General features: G+C 39.9%; 1 protein-coding gene across 1 annotated transcript; it reads left to right on the forward strand.

The window, feature by feature from the left end:
* The first annotated feature begins 833 nt into the window (after positions 1-833).
* F3 (coagulation factor III, tissue factor) lies at positions 834-11,037 on the forward strand. The gene is made up of 6 exons (XM_073357000.1): positions 834-1,015; positions 3,111-3,225; positions 7,566-7,750; positions 8,203-8,384; positions 8,516-8,675; positions 10,062-11,037. Exons 1-6 carry the CDS (start codon positions 928-930, stop codon positions 10,205-10,207), a joined length of 876 nt encoding a protein of 291 aa, XP_073213101.1. The 5' UTR covers positions 834-927; the 3' UTR covers positions 10,208-11,037.
* The last annotated feature ends 217 nt before the right edge of the window (positions 11,038-11,254 follow it).

Below are 11,254 nucleotides of genomic sequence, written 5' to 3' on the forward strand. Positions count from 1 at the left end.
AGGCCTGTCTGAATTAACTTCCTCCCCTCTCCTTTCCAGTTTGAGACCCTACACCTGCTCCAAACCCCAGGGGCATATGGCCCCAGAACTGGCCAGTATCAGATTCTTCAGAGGAAAGCTGAAAACGCTTTCTTGCCCAGGAGGAGGTTCCAGAATTTCTTTCTCTACCCTCCCCCCCCCCCCCCATAGGATCAGCAGATGAACTGAACCAGGATTTGCAAAAAAAATATAGACTAACAGGGCTGTTACTCTGAACCAGGATTTTGTGCCCCGCTCTAGAACTAAGGTGCTTGGGGCAGGGGTGCCACCACAGCACAGGCTGCAGACTCCGGAGTGCGACCCCAGCCTTCCTGAAGGCCCGGCCAGCGAGGCTGGTCCGGCTAGAGCAGGGGAAGGGGTGAGAGCAGCAGAGCTCCCCGGACTGTGCTGCGCTCTCCTCCGCCAGGCTGGGAGGAAATGAAAAGCGGGAGCAGGGGAGGAGAAGCGCCTGCCCCGGCTCTCCCGGGAACTGGGGTTTCACTTCTCTGCCGGCCTCTACATTGCACCATTCGCGGCAGTAGAAGCAGCTTCCGCGGCTCAGCGCGCAGCAGCCGCCGGGGCCCCAGCCTCGCTCGCTCTGTCCCTTGGCGCCCGGCACCTGGCCGAGGGGAGCGGCTCTGAACTCCGCACCTCCGTGCGGCGGGCACAGCAGCTGAATCACCGCCACTGACTCATCCCCCCAGCCCGCCCCGTCTGCTCCGCGCGCCGCCCGGCCCAGACCCCGGTACTCGGCGGGGGCGGTGCAGGGCTATAAATAGGGTCAACCCCGCCTCCTTGGCAGACTTCGCTCAGACAGCAGCAGCCTCCACAGCGACCACTACGTTACAGGTACCCGCCTCGCCTCGCCTCGCCCGGGCCGGATCCCCGCTACTTTCCCCGCTGCCGAGGATGGCGAGCGCTTTGGCTGCCTTAGCAGCAGCCCGTGGCCGGGCGCTGCTCCTGGGCGCGCTGCTCTCCCAGCTGGGCCCCTGCTCAGGTGAGTGCCACTACCCCGGGGCTGCGTGCCGAGCGCCACCAGGTGCCTTCGCGCCTCACCTGGTCGGGGCTGCCTGCTAGGCTGGCACGGGTCCCATGTCCCTGGATGGAGCTACCTCTCTGCGGCTTGTTCCCCGAGCCGGCGCGGCGCCTGCCCGCCGCGGAGGACCAGGGGCGCACGCAGAGATACGTGGGGGACGTGCTGCTTCCTCCGGGGGTGTTGGTGTTGTAAAGACTGGGGGACAGTGTCCGGCGTGGAGCCTGGGGAGGCCGACGGAGAAGTGAAGTTGCATGAGGGATTTCGAGGATAAAACAACTCAGGAACCCTCCCTGGGGGAGCGTCCCGTGTGGCGCAAGATGCCGTGGCTGGTTTGGTGGCCAGAAACCCCGTACAACTTTTCTGTAGCTAAAAGGGCAAGAGTTACTTCGTTGTGTCGGAATTCCCCGAGATCTAAGTTGTCTTACCTCCTGTGGTGGGGATGGCAGGGGTGTTTGGTGGGAGTTACCTACTTGGGGCCGGATGCTGCAAATGGACCCCATGCCTCCAGGAAGCACCAGTGAAATCAACAGGGCTCTGCTGAAATCTGCCAGCGGAGCCCATGAGCGCAGTAGGGTTTGCCCATTCCCCTTTCCAGGAATGCCCCGTATTTTTTTGTCTCCCTTTTTAATACAAAGTTGGCTTTTCAAAGTTAAGATTCAGCTTTACAGGTGTTCATGGGTACGTTAGAGAGTGATCTTTTATGTTAACGTATTTTAAATGCGGTAAGGTGAAGGCACTTAAACTTATTAATAATTATGTGCTGGTTACCGACCAACATTTTACTTAAAAAGAAGAAAAGGAGACTAACAAATTTAGTTGAGCATAAGCTTTTGAGCTACAGCTCACTTCATCGGATACATCTGATGAAATGAGCTGTAGCTCACGAAAGCTTATGCTCAAATAAATTGGTTAGTCTCTAAGGTGCCACACGTACTCCTTTTCTTTTTGCAAATACAGACTAACACGGCTACTGCTCTGAAACCTGTCATTTTTCTTAGAATTATTTACTTCCTTTTCAATATCGCCAGTTTGGACAGCTCTAATTTTTGGCTATATGTTAAAAAAAACATATCAATTAGGTAATATTCATATGAGCAAACAGATTATAAAAAAAATTCTAAAACAATTACTTCTATTTGATTGTGGTTGTGTGGAATGTATGACACTTTAATGCACTACGCCCGTGGTTTGGCTAGTGTTGTATGTTTTTTACATACTTCTAGTTCTTTAAGGTGAATTTAGACTTCATTAATTTTGTGATTGGAAATGGTTGAAAATTAAGAAATTAATACTAGAGTAAACAAGAATACAATATACATGCACTTATTTTTTTTAACTGATTTTTCTTTATGCACCGAACACTATAAAAATGTTTACATAAGCATAACTATTTAACTGATTAGACACTTTTATAGAATGAAATTGTGCATTTATTTTGGTATGCAATTTGCTTGTCTGTGTGCTTTTTAAAAGAAGAAAAATGCAAATATATGCAATTACTATGGCTGAGAATTCACCTGAATAAAAATCAGGAAACTCAGTTATTGGATTCCACAGTAACTATAACTACAGATGAATTTTACCTATACTGCACATGGTATATATGAATGTCAAATACGATGCAAAATCTCACATTTCCTTCAAGTCTTTGCAAACTCATTATAAAATGCTTGTGTTGGTTTAAACAGCAGAAGGAAACACTAGAAGCAAGCACAATTCTGAACTGTTCCTAGATGAATCAAATGGTCTTTCTGCGCATTTGATTTGGTGGCCAGGGGAAACAACTATGCTGAATTACAAAAGATTCAGGTCACCGAGGGGAAGGAGAGGAACTGGAGGAACTTTCTTCCAACATTCAGCATTAAAAAGGAATTTCCCATGGCAGAAGTAAAACGAGTGTGATTTCTGTGAATTTTTTCTCTCAAACAGAATTTTACTATAATCACAGATACTTTCTTATAGAAACCTCACTTCTGCTAAATAGGGAATATAATAAATCTAGAGCACTACACAGTGTGACTCATCACAACTTTCTTTTTTTTTTTGTCTCCTAAAGGTAATTCAGAACTGTCAACAGCAGTTAATATAACTTGGTCATCAATCAATTTCAAAACAATACTACAGTGGCAACCCGAGCCAACCAACTATGTCTATACAGTAGAAATATCTGGGTGAGTAGATCTAATTTGTAGGTATGAGTGCCTGGTGTACCCCTGCCCTTCTCTCTGTGCTCACTAGATGGTAGTGAATGCCAATTTTAAAAAGACATTTGTGATTGAGGCAGAAAAAAGTGTAGTCATGGTAGAATGTTTGAATATCTTGAATCTGTGAATGTAATGCAGAGTCCAAATATGAGAACTTTTAGGAAAGTTATGATCTCTATTTTGAGTTTTGGTTGCTTCCAAGTGCAGGTGTACCTGATTCCAGGCTTGTTCTAGAAATAAAATGTATGGATCTAGATCCTGGCTCTGCACTTTCAGTTTAGGCCATCCAGTACTGGAAAACTTGGCCCAAAATATTTTGCACCAGTTTACCATCCCCTTCACGAAGACGGTGTAGAATTTGATCTACATTTAAAACAAACCACCAGAGTTTTTATCTGTCAAAACAATTCCCTCTTTTTTTAATGTTGAGAGAATTTGCAGAGATATCATAGATATGACTAATTTTATTCTAATTTAATGATTAATGCATTAGTTAAGTGGATCAGTATTACTTAGTCTAGTTGGGTAAACTTAAAAAATGACAGGTTTCAGAGTAGCAGTTGTGTTAGTCTGTATTCGCAAAAAGAAAAGGAGGACTTGTGGCACCTTAGAGACTAACCAATTTATTTGAGCATAAGCTTTCGTGAGCTACAGCTCACTTCAGTAGCTCACTTCATCGGATGCATTCAGTGGAAAATATAGTGGGGAGACTTATATACATAGAGAACATGAAACCATGGGTGTTACCATACACACTGTAACCAGAGTGATCACTTAAGGTGAGCTATTACCAGCAGGAGTTGGGGGGAATCTTTTGTAGTATAATCAAGGTGGGCCATTTCCAGCAAACCCCACCTCTTGCTAGTAATAGCTCACCTTAAGTGATCACTCTGGGTACAGTGCGTATGGTGACACCCATTGTTTCATGTTCTCTGTGTATATAGATCCCCCCACTATATTTTCCACTGAATGCATCCGATGAAGTGAGCTGTAGTTCATGAAAGCTTATGCTCAAATAAATTTGTTAGCCTCTAAAGTGCCACAAGTACTCCTTTTCTTTTTCTTAAAAAATGACCTCTTCATCTAACTTCCTAGACTTACTCTAATTCATGGCTTATAAAATTAATGTTAGACTTTTTCAAAACACTGGGCCAATAAAATCCAAGCCCATATTAAGTGCATAATTTTATTTTTTTATTACAAAACTCTGACGAATATGAAATGTTCACTATGCATACAGTCTATGAATTAACATAAAAACAATGACTGAACATGCCTCAAAGAGAAACTGCATTATAAACCGTCTGCACACTTTTGGAAAACATTGTACTGTAATAGTTTCTGGCATGTTCCAGTGTCTACAACTGGAGGCTAAATTTCATGAGTAATGGGTGAAATACCCAATAACACTTGTGAATTTTTTCTCTGTGCACAGGGGGTAGGGTTAAATGTGCTTTGTCATGTTCCTTACACAGCCTTTTAAAAATTAATATAAAAGCAAATGTTTAAGCAGAATGGCATAATTCAGGTTTCAGAGTAGCAGCCGTGTTAGTCTGTATTCGCAAAAAGAAAAAGGAGTACTTGTGGCACCTTAGAGACTAACCAATTTATTTGAGCATAAGCTTTCGTGAGCTACAGCTCACTTCAGCTGTAGCTCACGAAAGCTTATGCTCAAATAAATTGGTTAGTCTCTAAGGTGCCACAAGTACTCCTTTTTCTTTTGGCATAATTCAGTGGTTTTCAACCTGTGGTCCATGGAACCTGGGGGTCCGCAGACTGTCTTAAGATTTCCAAAGGGGTTCACGCTTCAGTTTGAAATTCATTAAGTGACCACAAATGAAAGGTTGACAATCACTGGTATAATGCAACCAAGGGCCCAAGCCTACAGACACAAATGGACATAGGCCCCAATCCTGCACTGTGATCCAGGCACGTTTAGTGTTGCACCCACACTGAGCCCCATCTATCTCAATGGTACCCCATGTGAGTATAGCAGTCTGCTCACCTGACTTGCTGTGTAAGATCCAGATATTATGGAGTTAAGCATTAAGCACTTTAAAAAATTCCACTAGATATTATTTTTCATCTTTAGGTGCCTAAATCTAGTCCTTTTACTTTTATTTGGCTCTCGTGTAGGGCCAAATTCTCTTAGTATGTAATATAACTGAACTGAATCTGACTGTTTGTGCAAGTAAGGTAGGCAGGATTTGGTCCTAATTCAAGAATGTGTGTCTCATATTTTCTTGCATGTAGTTTCACAGGCAGAAGTGTCTGAAATACAATTAGTTTCAATTAATGATTCACAAGACAGCTTTTAAGCTGATTTAAACTTCCAAAAAGATAGAAACTTTGAGAGAACTACTAAACAATGTAAGTTTAAGTAACCTTTGTTACTTGCAAGGAATATACGTCAGGTGGGTGTGGCCTATATAGTTAGTTTTTAAACTGAAGACATGTGTACAATGAGATTTGTAAATAAGTACTGTAGATCTCCAAGCTGTGCTAATATGGACATAACTATTCTTAGCACAAGCACTGTTTTGGTTTATTTTTAAACCTTGGAGCCTTAATTTTTTTTACAAATTATATACATCAATTAAGGGTCCAAAGATTTCAAAAACACAGTGCCTGTGCTAAGAATAATTGTAGGGCATTGTGTTTCAACTAGGACTTCGTTTGTGGGCATTTTTAAAAGGTTACTGTGCACAGGAGAGGTGGATTTTTTGTTTTTGTTTTCTGTGGGCAGAGGACAGGAGGTGGTTGGCATGTCCCCTTTAAAGATACACAAACTTTAAAAGTTTGTCTCTTTTGCTTCCTTATTGTGGATTTAAAACGCCCCCTGCAAAGATGGGTTGTTTGTGGGTTTTGTGTTTTTTTTTTTCTTCTTCCCCTTTATGAAGATCAGGTATTATCCTCCCTGTCTTTCCTGGAGGACTCTGTAAACCACTTTGAAACTAATAGAATTATGACATCACGAGAAACTGAAATCTGAGCAAACTCCTATTTAATTAAAAATTCTGAAAAACATGTGGACGAAAATCCCTTTGTTAACATACACTCAGCACTCCTGCCATTTCAACTGAACTACATGAGAGCCCTCACACTTGTCCTTTGATTCTCCAGCAAAAACAAAGGAGGCCAGATTTAATATTTCTGCTTTTAATTAATTTTTTTGCTTCCTTTTTATATTAGGAAGAAAAAAGGGACAAACACACTTTTTTTCCCTGATTGCAAATCTTTAAAAAATCTGCTTGTTTTAATTTATGAAAAAATACATGAATTGCACCCCTCTTTGCCATTTAGACACCCAGAGAAGTTTGTCATTTTTTTTGCAGTTGATTACTTAATGTATCTGAACTGAAGTTTTTGCTCCTGTATGACTAGTACTGATTATGTTATTACATGGTTTTAATTATGCCCATACCCATATGCAGAATACTGTATCTAGCAAACAAGTGACAACATTCACTAGATTAGTTAATTGTCTCTTTTTTATAACTATGTATAGTGTCCATATCTGATCCCCCTCCTCCACATTCGCAGAAGTGCATTCAAGATAGTTAGAGGTACTTTAGGACATATCTGGAAATGTATTATTGCTTTTGAGTAACATTTTCAAAGGCTCTAAGTAACTTAAGAGCCTAAGTCCCATTGTCTTTAGTCACTGAGGCGTTTGTGAACATTTTACCTCTTTCTATATAGATGGGGGAGGGAGGGAATGACCAGTGTCAAAATTATTCAGTGTGACAATTTCCTGTTAAATTTACAGACATGAAAATATATGGTTTCAGAGTAGCAGCCGTGTTAGTCTGTATTCTCAAAGAAAAGTAGTACTTGTGGGACCTTAGAGACTAACCAATTTATTTGAGCATAAGTGTTCATGATGAAGTGAGCTGTAGCTCACGAACGCTCATGCTCAAATAAATTGGTTAGTCTCTAAGGTGCCACAAGTACTACTTTTCTTTTTATGAAAATATGTTATCAAATCAGTGCATACCATGAAGAAAACATCTTTCCTTAATTATATATTGCTTCACTGTGAGTTAAATTTTAGTTGCGTGGTTCAGCTTTTTAAACCGTGAATCAAGCATGTTTGCATAGTATGGATTTTTCCACTCATCTTCACAGACTGGTTTACAGGTACAAGCATGATGTAGTCAGAAGACATTGTAAAAATTCTGGACTTTGACGATTACTGAAAACCATTTTATCCCAGGCATTGTATACCTTATGCATGAATGTATGCATGTGAATGAAACTATATTCAGAAAGTGTTATATCAATACTTCATTCTTGGTTCCTTTCAGAATCAACTCAAACTGGGAAAAAGTGTGCGTCCACACAAAAGAAACAGAGTGTGACGTTACTGACAAACTGGAGAAGGTAAAAGACACCTATACTGCACACATAGTGTCTGAAATGCTTTCAGAGACAGAAAAGTTTGAGGAGCCGTCCTACGCAATCTCCCCAAAATTCACACCTTACAATCAGAGTAAGTAGGATTGCCTAGTAATAGTCTGTTACATCACATCACCCCCATTAATTCAATAGGGCTTGAATTGAGCCTAGAGTTTTTCTGTTTAGGTTCTTGCTCTTGTGGTGTTTGACCACCTTTTAGCAGTAGCTGAAATCTTTCCCACTGCGGGGGACTTCATAACCTCATGCACCACTTCACTGTTAATACAGGATTTAAGTGGTGTCTAGAGCTTCGTGTGAGCCCCATGCACTGGGTTGAAATTTTATTAATATGCATTGACTGTGCCAGTCACTATGTTACATGTGTTTAAACCTGGTAAAGTAGAGAGATTGTGTGTGTGTGGGGGGGGGGGGTGTTTTGTTTTGTTTTGAGGTGGTAGTGGAGAATGTTGTGTGAAAAGGATATTTTGCCAATAAAGTTTTTCCTATGCCTTGAATTAATTCTAAAAATGTTTTTGTGTGCATTAGCTACAATTGGGAGACCAGAGATTCAAACTTATGAACTAACTGACTCCAAGCTGAAAGTGTTGGTTGAAGATCCACTTACACCATACAGATTTACCAATAAAAGCTTTAAAAGTATCAGAGAGATTTTTAAAAATGACCTGGAATATACACTCTATTATTGGAAAGATCAAAGTACAGGAAAGGTAAGCCCTTATTTTCAACTTCCTATACCTCTAATTTTGTATGTTTTATAGTTACAAAACTTCTATGCTATTAAGAGCTAAAACTTTTATAAAGAATGTCTTGAAAGTGTCTTTTTTTCCTTTATACATAGAAAGAGGCAACAACAAAAAGTAATCAATTTGAAATAAGCATTGACAAAGGGAAGAACTACTGCTTTTATGTACAGGCAATTATTCTCTCTCGCAGAGAGAACCGCAAAAGTCAAGAGAGCAAGGTGAATTGTACCAGCCATGAGAGAAATGTTTTGGATGGTAAGTATCTGGTGAAACAAGTAAATAGACTATTTTTCTTGCTATCTCTTGCATTCCAACAAAAAAATTTCCCTCTCATATAGAAAACCCATGAGAAGAAATCTCCCATGAGGTAACCATCACTGAGATTTCTACCATATCACAAAATTGCCATTGACTACAGTGGGAGCAGAGTTAGGCCAACACCGAGTGCTTTTGAACATTCCACCTTTGTCCACCATCCACAATTATCTGTTCACTTAAAAAAAATGTTTTTCCTCTTTGCAGGGCCTGCATTGATGACTTTTCACTGAGATTTCAAATTGCCTCATCAATGGGCCTATATTTTTCTTGTTTCCCTTTTCTTCCCTTTGATAAATACTAGTTTACATATAATGAAATTTTTCCCAACTAGTGACCCAGTAGTGAGTGCTTGCATGATGAAGCCTTTAGATATGCGTGCCAGCAAACTATGTAAGACTTAACGGTCAGTAGGAGCTGTGCATATATTTGAATGAGGCTAACTCCTGCTTTTTTCCTGTGCTCTAGTCCATTTTCTCAAGTGCAGGTGATCCTTTAAGGTTTACTGTCCTTCAAATTGTAGTGCCCATAATCCTAACTGTTTTCCCCAAATTGTGTACATTAAAAATGTGTCCAACCAGGCAAATATATAAGCTCTTTATCAAACAATGAAGAGGTCAGTGAGGGAATGGTGCTGGGAAGGAGACTTATCCATTGTGCCCTTTGATAGTCGTTGCTTTGTGGGGACTGTTTTTGGGTTTGTGTATGTGTGTAGGGCTGATTTGTTGTTGTTGTGGGGTTTTTTTTTTGTTTAAAGCATTATCCTTCATTGGTATCAAGACAAATAATTTACTGAAAACATACCAGGTTTTAAATCAGTGCTCTCAGCTCTACCTTATGCTCCCTCTTCTTTCCCTATTGGGAAAGAATCTGTGCATTTTATATTAATAAGCAGAAACCTCTTCTCCCAAAACCTCATTGTCCTCTCTCCACCATCCAAAAATTAAAACCTTTCCCTCAATATAGAATTTTCAATGTGATATCACAAAATATTTGAGTTCAGTAAACTTTGTCCAAACTGTTTTTTGTTAGTTTAAAACCCTAGAATAAGTTTCTGTTAGTATACAAAACTTTTGCACAAGCATGACATTTATGGCTATAACTGAGGGCCTGATCCTTTGAGGTGCAGAGTCCCTCATAGGAAGGGACTGGCTTCAAGGGGACCTGAATGGTCTTCGCACCTCCTGGGAGGTATTCAATGTTTTTGTAGGACTGGGACCCATGTTAGTCATGACGTTAAGGTAAAGCAAATTACTACTATATAGAAAATCTGTATGCACTGATGAGCTATTAATTCTTTGTTTGCTTTTTCTTCTCCCCAACCAGAGTATGGAACCGAAGTGTTTATTATCATAGCAGCTGCAGCCATTGTAATCCTTATTATAATCATTGGCTTGTCTGTGACCCTGTATAAATGCAAGAAAACAAAAGCTGCAAAGGAAAAAGAAACCATGCCACTTAATGATATTTAGGAAAAACACAAGAAGTGCCTTTTGTTACTATTTCAAATGCTGCTGCATTCCCAGACAGAAAAGCTTATGGTACTTGAGGGGAAAAAACTGCTGTCTCTAAATATTATTAGCCTTTACTTAAGTGTAAAGGAACACTTCCTGTTTCTGTGAAACATTTTGTTTTTTTATATTTTAAAGCAAAAACCACTACTTTTGTTTTAATTTTAACAATGTTAAACTGATGAAATGTTAGCTCACAAATATGAAAACACTACTATTCCTTCTGCACTTCATGGAGAAGTCAATTTTAAATTGGTTATTCTGTATATCAGTTGATATAAGTTATCAAAACTAAATGACTGTGTCTATATGACATCCTAACAAGTTCACTTGTGAGGAAGTGGGAGTACCATATCAAAAACTAACATTCAAAACCATAATACAACAGATCCAAACTTCTAACAATCAATATAGAGACAGAATTGCATGTCTAAACTGTAAAATGTACTTTAGGCAACGCCAGGTGCTAAACTGAGTACTTTGCAATTTATTTGAATCAATAGGTAACTAATTTCCTGCACATACTCAATAGGAAGAAGAATTTAGCACTTATATTTTATACTGATGATTAAACACTTGAGAGATCACTTTTATTTTTATAATGGGATGTCTATATAAATGAACTACTTGGGTGATGTGATTTAGAGGTACCTCATACTACTACAGTTTCTAATATATTTATGATTTTTATAAATGGGAATTTTTATATTGGTGATATTTGTATATATTGTGTTAACTTATTTAATATAATTTCTTACTGAAATAAAGGTGAATGGAAAAACAAGACTCATTATTGCAGAGCAATGTTTATTCTAGAAATACATGTTTAACTTTATCTAAGAAATATGTGGAGCAGAGCTTGGCCTCTTTTAGAAACTTGGGCCCCAGATTATTGCTCTGTAAAACAGAACACCCAGTTAGCTACCCCGTAGAGGGGGAAAACACCATGTAAGAAGACACAACTCTTGAACTAGACAAAGTCATGAAGTGTCCTAGGTTGCTCTTACT

The sequence above is a fragment of the Lepidochelys kempii genome, chromosome 8 (genome assembly GCF_965140265.1).
Source record: "Lepidochelys kempii isolate rLepKem1 chromosome 8, rLepKem1.hap2, whole genome shotgun sequence".
NCBI lineage: Eukaryota > Metazoa > Chordata > Testudines > Cheloniidae > Lepidochelys > Lepidochelys kempii.

Excerpts from the sequence above, each read along its gene's own strand:
- F3 (XM_073357000.1), top strand. The coding sequence starts at position 928 with ATGGCGAGCGCTTTGGCTGCCTTAGCAGCAGCCCGTGGCCGGGCGCTG. Across the intron at positions 3,226-7,565 it reads TATACAGTAGAAATATCTGG|AATCAACTCAAACTGGGAAA; the intron begins GTGAGTAGATCT and ends GGTTCCTTTCAG. Across the intron at positions 8,676-10,061 it reads TGAGAGAAATGTTTTGGATG|AGTATGGAACCGAAGTGTTT; the intron begins GTAAGTATCTGG and ends CTCCCCAACCAG.